Raw genomic sequence first — 18,531 nt, forward strand, 5'->3', positions numbered from 1 at the left:
TGATAGTTGGCAACCCTGACTTCGGTGAGAAAATTGTCAAATTCCGTTATTTGGTTACTAACATGGTTATTTATAATATATGTATGAATTGGCATTCTACTGTCAATAGGATATGAGAAAAATAAAACTATGCTGAGATAATCCAGTGATTTAAGACATGGAAAGTAAGAGAACAACACCGCACCCCCCACCCCTTACCCCCATTTGCGAAGTTTTCCCAAGGTTTACAGAGTGGCACTCATCGGATTCGAAATCAGCGCCCTAAAATCATGTAAGATCAGCTGGAAAACCTTATATATACAAAAAATCATGGTTCATCAGCTTCTCCCTCGGACTATAACTCCTAGAAATGTGTAGTGCTACAAGTATTAAACTGAAAATTATTAATTGTAAATATGGGGAACACCTGCTTAAAGCAAGATAGATAGCTTATGAAAAATAAACACCGAAGAATATACCATATAAAGTTTATGGAATATTGTAGTTTAAAAATTTTAGAAAATAAACTGTTAAACTTTTCTATTCATTATCATAGAAAAGAAAGATGAATGTAGAACATGTCGATTCCAAATTGTTTTCCATTCTATGTACTTCCTCTGTTTCTCTCTATTTTCAGGGTTACTACTTTTTCCGATATATATTAGAGAAATTAACTTAATTTTCCTTCCACTATTAATGTCATTGTACATCATACCAGATCTGTTATGTTCATTAACACTTACTACTGTCACTAGAGAAAGTAAAATATGAAAATGCTACACCAAAGAATGCAGAGGCTTAACTTTTTGCAATCTTTCGAAAACGAAATTTAAATTCGTAGTGATACATGTGCTAGAATATTTATAACGTTTATTTAAATTTTGTGTTTAAAAATGGAATTGTTTTAATTTGATTTTATGTAGTAATTATTTTAGTAAAACTGTTCTTGTAGGCAAAATTGGTGAATTTGGACTTGGCGGCTAAAGTTCTTTTAGGGGAGTCATTTGCTGCCTCTTTGATGGCAGCAACGAAGAACGGAGTTCTCCAAACACAAGAGCATAGTAAGTTGAAAACTAAAGTACGTCGGTTGTACGATATAGCCAACGTTCTTACGTCACTGAAATTAATACAGAAAGTTCATATTTCGGAGAGTGGAGGAAGAAAACCTGCGTTTAAATACATCGGACCGGAAGTGGAGGAAGCTGAATCGCCCGATGCTAGTAAGTACTTTTATGATTCGGTAATGAGGTTTAACTTCTTTAACATAGACTGAACGTATGGTGATCTACAAATAAAGTAAGATTATTTTTCAAACCCTTCTTTCTCCTTCTTGCTTTTTTAAACCTCGTCCGACAAACTTAATTTTCGTTTTCTGCTCCAATGTTGGAAGACAGTTGTTCATCCTTTTCCGTGTCGGAGCATGTTAAATGTGTGACTTTATGTAGTGCGGACTCAAGCCAACAGAAGCGCAATTTGTACTCTTTCAGAAGATACTATAATAACTGTAATCCATTAGAAATACAATATTTTTTTCTTCAAATTGACTTCTCATGTAATTTTCATAGTACGTTATATTATTTTCCTTTGGTTCATTAGATATTGCAGTTAAGATAAACACGCTTATGGCATATTTGTAAGTCAATAGAAAATGTTTCAACGTTGTGATAGTGAAGTAATCCCCAACTTACGTAATATGCTATTTACGCCAATTCACAGTTATTTAATAAATCTCTAAAATTACAATATAACTGTATGTCGAATATTACGTTAATATAACTACATATTTTTTATACTTTTTTTTAGTTTATATCTGAGTGCTGCGTGATTTATAATTAGCTCACTTCTCTATTTCACAAATGATATTTGTTAATTCATGTGAGTAATTTCAGTCTTGGCTTGGTTTGCAATACCTTCTACGGCTGCAAACTTGAATTTATTTCATTTCTAACATTGTTGTCCTGTAAAAATTATAGAACTGCAGAATCATATGAAAAACAAGAAATTGATTGTTACTCATAATTTTCTCATTTTCCTTATTAAGAAATCGCTATCGAAGTTTTCGTCCACATCCTCATATCTTAATGTTGAAAAATGAAAACGGCTGTCCTTTTATTAACGGATGTCTATGATTAATATTTATTGTTCTGTAAAATCACTGTTGGTTTCCACTTAAATATATATCCGTCAAAGCGTACGTTTTTCAATATATCCGTCAAACCGTACTTCCACATTTCTGTTATACTGTAGTTCTGCAATGATTTAGCAATAATTTTCCGGATACAACCTTGAATACCAATTTATACAAATAATCAGTAGCGGATTTAGAAAAGTACTTTGGGAGGGGTTTCTATGATTGTTTCGTTTTTAAAAAATCCTTAATTTTTACTTGGGAGAAGCTTGAAGTTTATGAGTACAGGCATAACTAATATTTCGTTTTGTTTATATATTTAGCAATAATCTTCCGGATACAACCTGGAAGATAATTTTATAATGAGAATCAGTAGCGGATTTAGAAAAGTATTTTGGGAGGGGTTTTTCGTACTAATGTTTAGTTTTTGTAGACATTCGTAATTTTTATTTGACGAGAGCTTAAAGTTTATGAGTAAAGGCATAACTAATAGATATTTCGTTTGTTTTAGACATTCCGTAATTTTGGGGAACAGGCTTCAGTCTGAAAGACCGCCCCCCTAACCTTCGCAAAACCGTTACTGCTGGTAATTAGTAATAATAACGATTTAAAAACAATAAGAAAGGAAGTCGGCCAACTTACAGTGCACGCACTATTTCTACATTCACAAATGGAATGAAGAAAAGCTTTGTCAGAATGGTCGAATGCTGGGTTGAATCCCGGACTTGCCGATAGAAGCGGAAAAGCTAACCACTCAGTCATGTTTATTGTGCAGGTGTATTTAGCTTAAATATATTCCGTAGTCTTTTTTTTGTTTGTTTGTTTGTTTTTTTTTTTGGGGGGGGGGGCAGGGGATACTTCCGTAATGATACGTTGAATCCCTCGTTAAGAATTCAGAAAATTTGAGGATTGGGTAAACCGTGATAGTGGTTATATAAAACCTAACTGTAGAATTTAAAGAATATACAGAACCAAAAGCTCCAGATGTGCAGCTGTAAGTGTATCATATAAATCTATTTCTCTTATGTTTTAATTTTATTTTGTTTCAAAAAGAGGGTATGGAATATTTTGAAGTAAAAATACTACATACAATTTTGCTAGTTATTTGTGTATTTTTTAAAAGAAGTATTTACTTTTAGGGTTGGCTGGTTTACACCAGCTTTTCTATATATATATATATATATATATATATATAACTGGTTTAAACCAAAAAAATAAAAAACGAAAAATGCGAATCGTGTGAACTTCATGGTTATTTCCTTTTCACCTTTTAATCAAGGTGTCCCATGTTCAATTCTCGGTCGAACCACAACCCTTCTTTTATGCGTAAACCAAGTAGCGGTTCGGATGTAACTAAGCGAAAGTCTTCTTGATAACCTCGGTATTACGTAAGGATGTTAAGCCTAAACATACGAAACGAAACCAAATTATATATTTCTGCATGCCTGAATGCCTGCTGTTTTATAAAGAAGCCAAGGTTGCTTAAATATATTGATGAAATTGGCAAAATTTATCGATTGCCTACGTAGCTTCCAACATTAGCTTGGATTGGACTTTCAATGATTCTACACACTAAATTTGTAATTTAATACCTCAGTTTTAGCGTAGTGATTATGATACGTTGACCTTTAAATTTTACATGCAAAGCAATAACATTATTTTCCCGTTATTGTTTTACATTTAAAGTAATGACGAGATTTTCCCGATGGCTAGGGCGGGAGTTTCTCAATTTAAGAAATTTACTGATCGGACTTCTTTAAGCTTATGGGACTTCTTCCAGCATAACCCCGTTGTTGCATAATAACACCAAGGCAAAACAAACTTATTTCTGTGAATATGTAATATAAATACATAAAGCAAAATATCTAAATCAAAAAACCTGGTTTAAAGTTCTCCCAAAAAACGGGTTTTTGACATTTTCAGAAACAACCATAGTTCTTGCCAATCCTGCTTACTATTGTATATAGGAGGAGGTTAAAAAATTCTTATTATATACATTGGTTAATCCTTTGGAATTCATAATGTAAATATGTTGAAGAAAAATTGTTTGAAATATCTTTTCAAAATTCATTGTTTATTTTCAAGGTTTTATATTATTGGCATCAACCACTAATTAAATGACTTTTTGTGTTATAGAGAAGTGAAACAAAGTCTGCTTTATCAATTTAAAGCAGAATATTCAAAAAAGCTCAAAATTTCCCAAGCAAAAAAGCAAAGCAGAAAAAAGTTTTTTTTCTTCAAAAAGACGTTTTTTTCGAGTCTTTGCATCTCTAGTTGTAAATAATGTAAATTTGTGTAATACTACCCAGGTGAAAAAATCAGGCACCTGTATATGCTATGTATTACAGGCGCCTGTAATGCTTTGGAATTGGAACACTGTTTTCCACATGTACATTCTATGTACAGAGTTGCAAAACATGTGCTTCACAGGTCTGTAACAGGTGTAAAACAGAGAAAAAAGAAATCGATCTTGTAATGGAAACACTCTGTACAGCACATGATAATCGATGTACATGAACTGTATAGTGCATGTTCAAACCGCATCAACATGAACTGTCACTGACATCTGTACATGAAATGTGCACAGCGTTAACAGAGAAAGTACAGGATATCAGAACATGAAAGTACATGTTCGATGCACATTGCAATAACAGTCTTAATGTACATGCAATGAACAGGTATTCTACACAAGTATTTAATTTCTTGAAGAATACAACACATTTTTTTTAAGCGCCTCATTTATGGCTTTCAAAACCAGGTGCCCAAAATCAAATGTGTGCTTACGTGCCAGATATTCTGTATGTGTATAAATTACATACTGTACTGTAACCGCAGGCGCAAATCCTGCGAGGATGAGGGAGGCATGTCATACCCCCAAAGTTAGAACTTAAAAAACCTTTCTCCCAATAATCCCGTTTCAAAAGTATCATATGGCTTGAAGCAATGTTGAATTCAGGAACTTTCTCGGGGGTAATAGTTACATGTTGGGAGTATGTCGAAGAAGGTCGTACCAGTATTAACTTGTGATTTTCTTATGTATCTTGGGAGGGGGGATTTTTATCTCCAGGAAAAAATAAATACCACCGGGGCACCTATGGATTCAATACTTAGGAGAAGTGTGGTTTCTGAGGATGAGTCTTATCTCCCCCAGAATATAAGCCGCAAATTACTCCCTTCCAATGTTGAAGGTAGCTTTACGCCAATGACTGTAGCCATCACCGATACATGCACTGTGCATAGAGCGCTCGCAGGAACAAGAAAGCTCTCCGTGGGTGGTTTCGGCAATGTCCGAACACTCGTATCCTCTTACTAGTGAGGTGGACAAACACCGTGCTCGTGGGTTTTCTCGGGGTTCTCCCGTTTCCTCCCACTTTCTTCATTCCACCATTTCACTCATCTCTCATCATCAGCGTCTCCTTTAGCCTAACCGGCATAATCGTGGGACGTAAAACTCGAAGATTTCATTTCATTTTCTTACTAGTGACATTGTAAGTAAATGTGTATCCACCAACGTTGCCATCGTTTTGGTCTGTTATACTCTGATTTATGACGTACACATGTGGGTTTCCTCTCTTTCTTTTTCCTCCTTGCCGTGAGTTTGGGATTCCACTTTGCTCTTTTCTCCCCCTCGCCAACGAAAGGTACATGCTCTATTTTCTGTTAATGCTTGTAAAATAAATAAATAAATAAATAAATAAATAAATAAAATAAAAAAATAAAAGATTTTTAAGTACACAACCACGTCAATATTTTAATATTTCAGAGTACACCATATTTTTATTGTCTGATCTATCTATAGCAAGAAATCATGTGTAATATTCACTATTTAATGCAAATGCGATAATTTATTCTTAAAAGTATGTATTAAAATACAAAATATACACCACTTTAAACTATTAAGGAGAATGAGTTTGTTATTTATTTATTTTGCTTATTTCAGCTTTGTATCGATAAAATAAAGATTATTAATTAAATAAACTGTACTATCGTTCTGTTTAACCGAAACTCCGGTTTTACAGAATCCTTAACAGAAATAAGCATTTACTCGTGCACGACTTTTATTTTTAAAACACCAACAAAGAATAAAACATTTGCTTTTAAATGAGTAAAACAAGAAACGGCTTTTTCCAATCGATTTAGTGTCCCAAGAATACGTTTTAATCTCCTTCTTGAATTTGCAGTTTGAAAGTTTTAATTACAGTAAAACAGTACTCACTTGTTATGTCATCAAAATGTATATGTTAAAGTGGAGGAATAGGGTTTAAAATGTATGTCAAGAATAGGATATTTCGCGACATGTTAGGGAGATGAAACAGTATATAAACTCATTATTAAAAGTAAGTGAACACTTGCTCCAGTATTTTGTGAAATTCCGCTTTAAGAGGAAAAATTCTATAATTATTTTCTCAATATGTAATAAAAGATACAGGCCACTCCATTAAATTTTCTCACTCCAATTTCTTAAAGTATATCATATTATGCTCCAGTTTTTGCTTAAACATGAAATACGAGCGACATTATGTTTTGAGGAAAGTTCATTCGAGGAAAATTACCTACATGATTTTTTTTTATAAGAAGTGACAAATGGAACCCTCGTATATCAGGGTTATTAATTGAACATTTATTTATGAGGTGTCAACAAAATGATTTACGCAACATTACAGAATTATTAATGATATATAAACAAAATCGATTGAGTTGCTTTTGAGAATACCAAAACTCACTCCTATTAAGAAACTACCCCTTGCGGATTTGTTCGGGAGAAATTACTTAGCCCTATTATAGGGTTATTAATCAAATTATTATATATCGCCTATTTCGTATTTGAAAAAATCGTCCGAAAAAAAATTCACTCCAAAACTGAACTACCCCTTGCCGATTTTTCAGGATAAATGAGTTATCCCACATTATCATATTGTTATGAATCATGTATTTATGAAACATGAAAAAATTGTTAGAGGCGTTTCCGAGAAAATTACAAATTTTGATTTTCATGTTCAGTAAACTACTCGTAGTTTTGGCAGTAGTAAAAAAATCGAAAAAAGCCGCTAGAGAATCTTATAAAAACCTTAAATTTAAAATTACGTCTCGATACGTTGAACTGTAGTTATGCCTTCTAGGCGACCAAACATATTTTCATTAGGACGAACAGACGTCCAGAACTCCGTTTTGAGGAATGTAGAGGCGATCCAACTCACAAATTCTTTTAAACCTCGGTTTTCCCATTATATTGCTATACTTTCTTATCTCCTCGAAAGTAAAAATAAAACTTTTGGAAAGAAGACAATCGAGACTCTTGTCTCATCATCACTAGAAAACTGCTGAACCATTTGAAAAGAATTTTGAAATAGCACTTGGCTGGAGCTGGATTTTTCATCTCTCTTTCATTATAATGAGTATCCAAAGAGGTATTTTTCTCCACACTCAAACTCATCTGTTATTTATCCCATCATCATGAGAAAAACTGATAGACTCTTTCAAATGGATTTTGCAATGTAGGTTGACTCGAGTCGGGTTTCTTTCATGTCACTTTCATTAAAGGCATATCTTAGGGGGAAAGAATCAATATATATATATATATATATATATATATATATATATATATATATATATATATATTGATAGCTGCTAAACCATTCAAAATCAAGTTTTGAAAATAGCACTGGGTCACCTAAGCTTTTATCATTTAATTTAGATTCAAATACCTGTTCTAAGTGCGAAAAGGTGGTTCAAATATGATAAACATTTCAAATATTCTACAAGGGTTCGCGGTGGCTCAGTGGTAGAGCGTTCACCTCCGGTGCTTAAGGTCCCTGGTTCGATCCCAGCTCGCCCCGTGTGGACTCTGTGGTGGACAAACACCGTGAGTTTTCTCGGGGTTCTCCCGTTTCCTCCCACTTTATTCATTCCACCATTTTCACTCATTTCTCATTATCACCGTCTCCTTTAGCCTAACCGGCATAACCGTGGGACGTTAAACTTAAAGATTTCATTTTCAAATATTCTACATAAATCTACTCTTCCCGTTAACGCCGGTTCTTCAGCCACTTAATAAATAATTTTATGATTAGCGGTAATAAAAATAATAATTTACAAATGTTACAGATCACCAAGGACTAACAAGGACAAGTTGTGTGATGGGTGGTCAGCACTTTGCTTTAAGCCTAGGATTGTTGTTTCTTAACTCAAGTAAATTTTCAATTGTCTAAAGATGTAGGTTTAAAACTGTGAAAACTATGTGCGCTTGATCGGAAATCGATCCGAAACAAAGCATATTAAAGGAAAATCAGTTAAAGAAAATTAATTAGGACGACCTATGCTCTGGTGTAGAATTTTATAAAAACAATCGATGTAATATAATGTAATTATGTAATAAAGTAATTAAATATAATGTAATAAAATGCAAAATATAATTAAAATACATTATTCATAAATTTCTGATCTCATGTTGCCTTATCTATTATGTGAATGAGAAAGTTAGATACTTCTACATCATACATTTCAGATATTATTTGATTAGAATTCAAGAGTATTTTGTATAGATTAAAATCCCATCCTTCTTTCTCAATAGATGCATTCATGTTTATAACTTTAAAAGAATGCACGCTCCAAAGTAGGGAAGGGAAAAATAAACACATTAACCAATATTCCTGCGTATGGTTCATTCCACTCCAAAGGAAGAAGGAAGATTTTTCCACTCAAAGTGTTAAATAACAAAACATAAACCATTCGGAGTTTCTATGCTATTTTTTTTTTCTTTTTCGCCAAAACCTTTCTCAAGTGACAGAGAAGAATACTCACTCACTCCTCTGGTCGAAAATTGTCAGCTAGCTTGAATTTCTTGGTAACACCGGATTTCGGAGAATATGTCTGTTTTACTACTATGTAGTAGGAGGAGAAGGTTAATAGGTCAATTTTCCATACCTTCCCCCAAGGTTTTTAAGACGTTTCTAAAAGTTTACCTCATGTACCGTGCATGTACAGTACTTGCATACATTTATATTACTACATACGTTTTGTTATGTTACAGCACACATGCTACATGTAATCTGTGTGTGTTTCAACTATAGAAATGTACTGTTGTCATCACCGATACATGCACTGTACATCCAACATGTACCGTGCAGTACTCGGATATATTTATCTTACAGCATATGTTTTCCTTCTTGTAACATTAAACAAATTACGTACATGTTCTATGCTCTCTGACATGCACTGTACCGTACTTGTTTTAGTAACCTGTACACTACATGTAGGTTCTTCACATTTAACAGTGAAAAACATAGCATGTACATGCGCTGTAAATATACTATAATCAGTAATCTGTACAGCAACTGTACGTCTAGTTTATTACAGGTACACGCACAAGCATTTTGAGGTGGTGATGTGCTTGCTTTTTTTCAGTAAACAGATACATTACATGGAACATGTAATAAACAGACTTCACGAAAATCACAAACATGCATTATACAGGTGTTTCAGAGCCTGTACAGTGCATGTGCAGGAGAAACATTTTTATATGGGTATCCATTACGAATAAATGTTCCATCGGTGTTTGTTATTGAGAGGTTTCCTGTATTCGTATCTGACGTACTGATTACTGATTTGGTTAGAAACCGAGGAAGCTTCGATCATTGCAAGAAACACTAACAAGACAAATAAAATACTAGTGAAACAAATGAGGAGAGAAGATGGCGAGAAAATTCAAGTACCTAGATTCAAAGTGACTGTAGATGGCAGAGTGAGAAAGGAAATACCAAGGAAACTACAGCAAGGAGCAATATTTTACCGAAGTATGAAGGATTGGATATGATATTACAACACAATATGTACTTACGCTGTGGGAATATAGATAATAATAATAATCCAAGCAAGGAATAAGAATCAGTTTTACGCATGAAATGAGATCAGAATACACTAAATTAAAAGAACGTTAGAGAATGAATAGAAAATTCAAGGCTATACTGATATGAACACGTAGAAAGGATGAGAAGAATGCTTATCAAACAAGTACATGTACCTGAAAATGATGTAAGAACACTTACGGCAGGTACTAGGAACAGACTGTAGGAAATAACGAAAGTATGTTGAAAGAAGAAGAAAGGCTTAGGAGGGATCATGGTAATTGTGATGATTATGACAAGCTGGATTTTTTTTTAATGATTCATAATAATAATTCAAACGCCTCACACGTGTAATTTTATAAAGGATGGTAAATTAAAAAGAAAATGTACTGTTCTCAGCAAAATCTAATCGTCAGTGTGGACAGATATTTCCAACATTATTTCTCTGTAAGAATATGGTGCAGTTACAATCGACAATCGCTTGACGGCAAATCTATTACAAGACCAGTTTATAAATTATATTGGATTTAGCTTGAAATGGGTCGTGATATTAAATTACCAAAGGGTTTTGATACGATCTATCTTCTTCAGCGGTTAAATTGAAATTTCAATTGTTGATTTTAAAATGACATTCTTTGTGATAGTTAATCACTTTGCATTACGAGGGCAGATCGGAAAGTAACAGGCATTTTTTTTTTCAGAAAGGTTAATATATACCCAAACCAAAGAAAGCATCTTTGACTTATTTTTCTACATAGTCGGCAAGTTTCTCAACACATTTTTCCCAACGTGGTACCAGTTTCAAGATACCCTGTTTGTAGAATTCCGTTTGGTTGGAGTATAGCCATCTGCGGACTGCTGACTTCGCTTCCGCATCTGTCGCAAAGTGTTGGCTGGCCAGGAATTTCTTTATGGGACCGAAGAGATGAAAGTCCGACATGTCATGTCCTTACTGTACTGTTTCGATACCGCCTAACTGTTGGGATAGAAACGAGAGGCACCTAAGAGGTGCGGGATAACAATACCAAATTTATAGCAGTAAAGCACATGCGAAATGAGGGCGACTAGAACCATGAGCAAAATTAGACAAAGTAACGAATATGAATTTAGTGTTAAAATAGTTTGAAAATAACCAATGCATTTTCATTGAGAATTGGTAGCAATAAGGGCGTTAAGGAATAGATGGTAGAGCAAAGGAATAGCAACTAATTTTGAACAGTCTCACCCTAATTCGAAGTCGTTCCATTCTTCTCCTTTTTACTCGTAGGTGATCTTTAGGCGCTGTCCTCGAAGTTCCAGTGACGTGCAAGTCGGGATGTCTTGATCTCCATGCTGAAAACTTGTCCGACAAACAACCATGGCATTGAATGCCGGACTCAAAGGCAGGGAGACTCCGATGTGTCTCGCGTCGTGGTTGAGATCCAAAAACCTCCGATAGTGCTCGCTCAATTGCTTTTGACCTGGCTGTCCCTCTTACGTCAGAATGAGATGACGGTGACACCTCAAGATTTCCTGAGCGTGATCGATTACCCAAAACTGACATTGACCAAGTCCATGTTTCTACATGTCGTCGACTAAACACAAAGTTCTCAAACTTCCTCCTGAGCTTGCTAACGTTGTCAGGTAAACGAACCAAAAGGAGACTCACCTGAGTCAAAGTACTTACTTCTGTATTCATTACTTCCTTGTTGTAACATCGTGTCGTGGGTAAACGAACGAAACGGACAATGTCTTGTAGTAGCCTGACTATGAGGGGCCAATGAGGTCGAACCAATTGAGAGAAGCAATTGATCTAACAAAGCAAATTAAAAGCGTCGCGTGTGAGACTGTTAAAGGGTGAAGGTTCTAAAGGTCCCTACTACTGTTTATTACAAATTACAAGTACAAAGACTTCCTCAATAACAACAAAGCAATAGTTAATTTATCTTTCAATGTAAAGTCAGCTAGCGACGTACAACAGAATATTGGTGTTAATAACATCAGGCAGTGAACTCTTGAAGGCTGCTTGGCTTCCATTGATGACTGAATTTCCACATGAATTAAAGATGTCCTAGCTTGTCCTTACTTCATATCTCGTAACAATACGGAGGATGCTCGAGCACATCCCACCCAGTTTTATTGAGTTTCTCATGGACAGGAGCAGCAACGTGTGGACGGGCATTGTCATGAAGTTTGACACCGTCAGCATTAATGTTGCGGCGTTTGTCACGAAGGGTACGACGCAACTTAACCAAAGTTTTAATGTAGACTGTAAGTTTGCAGTGGTTCTGCCTGATTTCGGGCTAGTGGTACGCCCATGACTCATCACCAGCACTGGCGCAAATCCCGGGGGGACGAGGGGGACATGTCCCCCCAATCTTGGACCTGGGGGGGACTGTCCCCCCCAATAATCTGATTTAAAAAGTGCTTTTTCGGATAAGTGTCATGATTTGTGTGCTCCAAAGGAATGTAAGATGAAATTGATTTCTCTTGGCTTTTCCATTTTTTTTAAAAAAAGAATCGTATTCTGTAGTATTTCAAACTGAAGTTCGTGCTGTAGTGCGTTTAGTAGTTTCATCAATATGTATTAATTCCACTTCCGCTATTTGGGCACAAACTGCAATAAATGCCAGAGGAGGATATGCCCCTCTCCTCATGCTGGAAAGTTGTCTCAGCTGTAGGTACGGGTACAAATTCCGGTGAAATGGGGGAGACATGTCCTCCCCAACATTGGAAATAGAGGCTCTCCCAATAATCCGATTTGAAAAGTGCTTTTTGCAGATAACTGTGATGTGTTGTGTCCGACTGCCACAAAGGAAAGTGAGATGAAATTTGTTTCTCTTGGCTTTTCCATTTTTAATGAAAATGAAGGCGTGCGACTGTGCGTGACGTAACCTGATATGAAATCTTATCTCCTCCTCTCCCCTAGGCCCTAGCACACGAAGAGTATATAGACTATCCAATGTCAGTAAAACCCATCTTTTCAGTAAATGCGCATTTAATCTATTTGTAGTATCAGCCTAGGCATCTACTCATGCTTCGTAAGCTAACTAACTCTATAGCCTGTGGAACCCGGAGGTTCAATGCCGCGTTCACAAAAGCTCTCCACTGACTTCTATTCTTAGCCAACTGGATCCAGTTTCTACTTTGTATTCCTATCTCTGCGAGATCCATCTTAATATTGCCTTCCCATCTGCGCCTAGGTCTTCTTAATAGTCGTTTTGCGATTGGTCTTACCGCTAACACTTTGAAAGCGTTCCTACTTTCTTCCATCCTGGCTACATGTCCTGCCCACCTAAGCCACCTAGACTTGATGACCTTAACAATGTTTGGTAAGCCGTGTAATTTACGTAGTTCGTCGTTATGAAGTTTCCACCATTCCCCACTCCCGTTCCTCTTGGTCCGAATATTTCTCTCGGGATCTTGTTCTCAAATACTTTCAGTCTATGCTCTGAACTCAGTAAGCGACCACGTTTCGAAACCATACAGAACAACAGGTATGATTATCGTTTTATACATTTTAAGCTTCAAATCCCTCGACAGAATTCGCGACGACAAGAGGTTTTGAACTGAATAATAACACGAATTCTCTGTTTTTAGTCGACATTTAATTTCTGTGTGAATATGATTTTCGTCTGTTAATATTGATCCTAGATATTTGACAGTATCCACTTTATCAAAAGTATTATTTAATATTTTAACACATACATAATTTGCCGTATTACGGTCCCGACGCACTTCCATGCATTTAGTTTTCTCTGCGTTTACTTCTAAACCCATGTCCATGCAAGCGCGTCTAATAAGACCTCTGCATTTCTTTCTATTTTTCTCCTATCATCCCCTACTAAATTTACATAATCAGCGTACGCATAACCTGGTGAACACCGTTCAGCTCTAGGCCCTGGTTGCTATCTTTGATTTTCCTTATAGCGTATTCCAGGACAAAGTTGAATAATAATGGCGACAACGCATCTTCTTGTTTCAGGCCATTTTCGACGTGAAAGCTCGTGGCCAAAAATTTTCCTACCCGGACTTATTTTGGGATTCATTTAAACATGCCTTAATTGATCTAATTAGCTTTTTCGGTATTCCAAATTCTGTAAGAACGTTGTACAATGTTTCTCTCCTAACCCAGTTATAAGCCTATCTAAAATCAATAAATAGTTGATGTACCGGACTACTGTATTCCCGCTTGTTTTCGAGTATTTGGCGAATGGTAAATATTTGGTCGATAGTTGATCGATTTCGTCTAAATCCACACTGATAATCTCCAAAAATTTCATCTGCGTATGGGGTCAATCTTGCTAATAGAATGTTTGAAAGGATTTTATAGGATGTTAACAGAAGAGATATGCCTCGATAATTATTACAGTCAGTTTTGTCGTCTTTCTTGTGGATTGGAACAATGATTGATTCTTCCCACTCTTGTGGCAATTCTTTCTTGTTGTAGATAAGGAGAATGAGTTTGTGTATCTTGTTCCACAATTTTTTGCCTCCAGCTAAAATTAACTCAGCCGGAATTTCGTTTACACCCGAGATTTGTGTTTCTTTAATTTCTTTATAGCTCTTTTTACTTCTATTCGATTGGATTCTGGAATATATGGTTCTGCAGTGTGTATCTTCCTTTCTCCACGCACACTAGTTTTTGGCTGCGTGTTAAGCAAATCGTCAAAGAAATCTTTCCATCTATTTAAAATGCTATCTGTATCAGTGAGAACTGTTCCATCAGCTTTCTTTCATATATAAGAACGAGGTTGATAGCCTTTCTTAAATTCGTTGATCCCTTTATACATGTTCCGAATGTTTTTATTTTTACTATTATCTTCCTAAATTTATTAAGTTCCTAAATTTTAGCTTTCAAAATATCGCGTTTCTTTGTTCTAAAAGTTTTGGAAGTTCCTCGCCTGATGTCTACGAAATTTTGTGTAGTTATTTCATTTGGATTTTGTAGCCAACGTAATTTTGCCTGTTTTCTCTTCTCTGCTAGTTCGAACCATGGTTTGTTCCTACGTATTTCCGCGTGTCCCAATTTTTCTTTTGAGAGAGGATGTTTCGTAAGCAAAGAAAAGAATTCAATTGCTGGAATATTTTTCTCTATAATCTTAAGGTTACATCTGTTAAGTAAAGAGTATGACATGCGTCAGATTTCTGAAACGATTCCTGTAATGTTATTCAGATTATAATCATTTTGCTCAAAGAGTATTGTTGCGTCATACATAATTGATATTCTTTCTTCACAGTTTTGGGGAAGTCGTCATTTATGTTATTATATTACTATAAAACAATTTTAACGTGGATCTTTGTGGATGCCTAATTAGAAACATACCAATTATAAATATGCATGTATTCAGATTTCAGAATGTTTTCACGGCAGTGATTTGTAATATTGATATGTACTACTACTTCATCTACATCACCTAATATATAATATACTCTACAACAGTTGATCAGATTCATCTACCGTAATATGAGTTTCATCTCCCTTATCTAGAATAAGCCTCAAATCTGCCCAACTTCCAATGTTGAAGACAACCAATGGCGTATTTAGGATTTTCTTTCGAGGGCTGTGCCCAACACAAGGAAGGAAGTGGGCAATTGCCCACCTGAGTTTGAGAATTATATATATTTTAATTTATGCATAAATTGAAGTTATAATGGCAAGAATTACAGATCGATAAATCCTATATGATATGATACAAAAATTTAGAAGTGAATCTAACCCTTTATTCTATTCATACAAGAAAAAGAAAGCATCCTCTTAGCCGTCCTAATTTCCCGGGCTAATTATTCCCCTTTTAGATTTTCTTTAATTCAAACATTTCCTTCTTTTGAAAATAACTAAACGATATAATTGTTCCTTTGTTATAATAACTAAAGTCCTGTCATGTTGATATCCGCGCATGTTGGTGTGGAACACTAGTTTCGCTTATCAATTCCTCTTAGTTTTGGTGTTACTGATGACGGCCAACTTGAATCACAACTGACAACGGTCGATAAAGAATGATAGGCGAAATGAAAGTATAACGTCAAGAAAAGAAACAAAAAAATAGAAAGGATGACAGAAAGAACAATCAAGGACGCAGTTCTTATATGGAATGAAATTTGACAAATACAGTATTATTTCTGAACAAAAAGCATAAGAAAATGGAAAGTCAATGACATTCTTAGAAATGGTAAGAAGGATTATTGTTGTACGTGAAATGCGTAAAACTAACAAATTCTTTCGAGGGGAGAATGAGCCCGATAGCCTCCTAAATACGTCACTGAAGACAATTCTGCTCCCCTGATCCTTCACAGCATTGTTTTTCAACTTCATAAATATTTTGAACATCGCTTATATATATATATATATATATATATATATATATCAGGGTTGGCTGATTTAAACCAAGGTGGTTTAAACCAGCTGTTTTTTTTTTTTCAAAAAAACCAACTGGTTTAAACCAAAAAAGAAAAATTTCCGTAAAAGTGTAAGTGTTTGTAAAATCTTGATGAACACACATTTGTGGGTTATCACGTTTCACTCCCGTATATTATTCGTATTATATTCAGACCTAAATTCCCCATTCAGTACTCAAAAAGATTATACTACAAAAGCAACTTTTTTTTATATAAGTTTATAAATGTTTGTTTTGTGATTTTTTTGTAGTTATTATTGTTATGAAATTGCAATCAAACAAAAATTATAAATATTGTTTTGTTTCAATGTTTACTATTGATAAAATACATCGAAATGCCGTACTTTGTGTGTGGGGGATAGGGAGGGTCATACAGACCCCACGAGAGGCATTTAGTGAAATGAGAAGTATCTTCGGTATCTGTTTATGTATAAATGAGTCTGAGCCAAAGTGGATTCAAATAATTCGTATCTTTGTGATATGCAAATTAAATCGTCGTATTTCTTTAATTTGGACCAATAAAAGTCGCTGTTAACTAACTTGAATTAAATTAGTTCTTCTGTACTCCGTAGTACTTTGAAATTGTCCATATGTAATTCAGTATAATGGTTTCACTTGTGCAACTATTTATCTTTTTGTCCTTCTGAAATGACTTGACAGCTATACTAAGAAGCATGTAAAGATCAGTAAAACGTATTTTTATCAGGATTCCTTCGTAAGTGAGTCGGCAGACGTATCGCATTTGTGGCCAATTAGTCCTGGTTCCGAGTTCAAATGAAGGACAATTTCCTTTGGATGTAACTCGAGAAGCAGTTTTTAATCCGCTTTAAGCTTATGTGACCCCTTCCAACATAACCCGGCTGTTGCTTAATAACATCAAGGCGAAACAAACTTATTTCTGTCCATATATAATATGAATATATAGAGCAAATTATTTAAACCAAATAAACCTGGTTTTAGAAAAAACCTGGTTTAAACAAAAAAAACGGGTTTTTTGGTTTTTTCAATAAAAAACATGGTTTTTGCCAACCCTGATATATGGTAACGTCTTACCGTCCCCCCCAATGTTGAAGACAGATTTGCGCCTATGATCACCAGTGACGATTCCTTTCAGAAAGTAATGTCCTTCTGTGGCGTAACGCGTTATGTGATCCAAGCTTGTCCATTCGCTGGTCTTTGTGGTTGTCTGTCAGGTTCTTAGGCACCCAGCGAGCACTAACTTTACGGAATTGCAACGTGTCATGAACAATGTCGTACACTATACCATAGGAAATGTTGAACTTCTGCGATAAGGTTTGCAGGTGTGCACACCGGTCGTTCAAAATTGCTGCCTCGATTGTGCGGATATTCTGCGATATTGAAGCTGTTACGGGCCGCCCGGAGCGTGGCGCATCACTAAGGTTCTCACGGCCCTCTTCAAAGAATGCACACCACCTGGAGAACATTGCTACGGTCCATACAATCGTCCTCAAACACTCCACGCATGTCCCTGTGAATTTCACTCGGTGTATGCCCTTTGGCCCCCGCTGCTCTTCACACGTGTACGACAGTAACATGCACGCCATGTTTGTTTCGTAGTTGAGGCTTCTCTCGCTAGAGCTGCACAGGAGAACAAAATACCCTCTGTAGCGCGAACTCCAAACTCTCTCGTCGTGCAGTTTCACCATTGCAGCTGCAACACCTGGGGAGAAAAAAAATATTGTACGTTACTTTCGATCTGCCCTCGTACTTTAAGATAAATCTGAATGGTAACGGTAGAATTTTAGGAAGTTAAAAGTCTGTGTTATGAAATGTGACGTGAATTAACAGGTCAGGTTTCGATTTAACCGCTGAAGAAAATAGATCTTGTCGAAATCGTTCGTAATTTAATATTACGACGAATTCCGAGATAAGTCCAATATTCATGATCAATTGTGTGTCAGTTAGTTTCTATAAGCAATTATGAATTAAGCATTATATACATTTATTCAAGGCAACTTTCAGTAGTGTTGGCTTCTAGAGTTGATACATACTTAGAATGTGACTTCACTGCTTCAACCATCACACACTGTCGTATCAAAATTAATTTATCCTGAACGAATGATAATTTATTTGCATTCTGAATTATTCAGGCAACCAATACTATACGTACCAATACCTTACATCCTTTCATATTAACTTTTTTGCAACAGATTCGAAATCTGTTTCTGAATCTATCGAGAAA

At 35.5% G+C, this 18,531-nt stretch overlaps 1 protein-coding gene across 2 annotated transcripts in view; it reads left to right on the plus strand.

The window, feature by feature from the left end:
* Positions 1–18,531, plus strand: part of LOC145680856 (uncharacterized) — an 83,438-nt gene that overhangs the window by 43,832 nt on the left and 21,075 nt on the right. For both annotated transcript variants that reach the window (XM_081751987.1, XM_081751988.1), the window contains exon 6: positions 932–1,199. In XM_081751987.1, the coding sequence (XP_081608113.1) occupies positions 932–1,199 (268 nt within the window). The remainder of the gene's footprint in view (positions 1–931; positions 1,200–18,531) is intronic.

This window comes from Thermobia domestica, chromosome 3 (assembly GCF_964235325.1).
Source record: "Thermobia domestica chromosome 3, izTheDome1.hap1.1, whole genome shotgun sequence".
Taxonomy (NCBI): Eukaryota; Metazoa; Arthropoda; class Insecta; order Zygentoma; family Lepismatidae; genus Thermobia; species Thermobia domestica.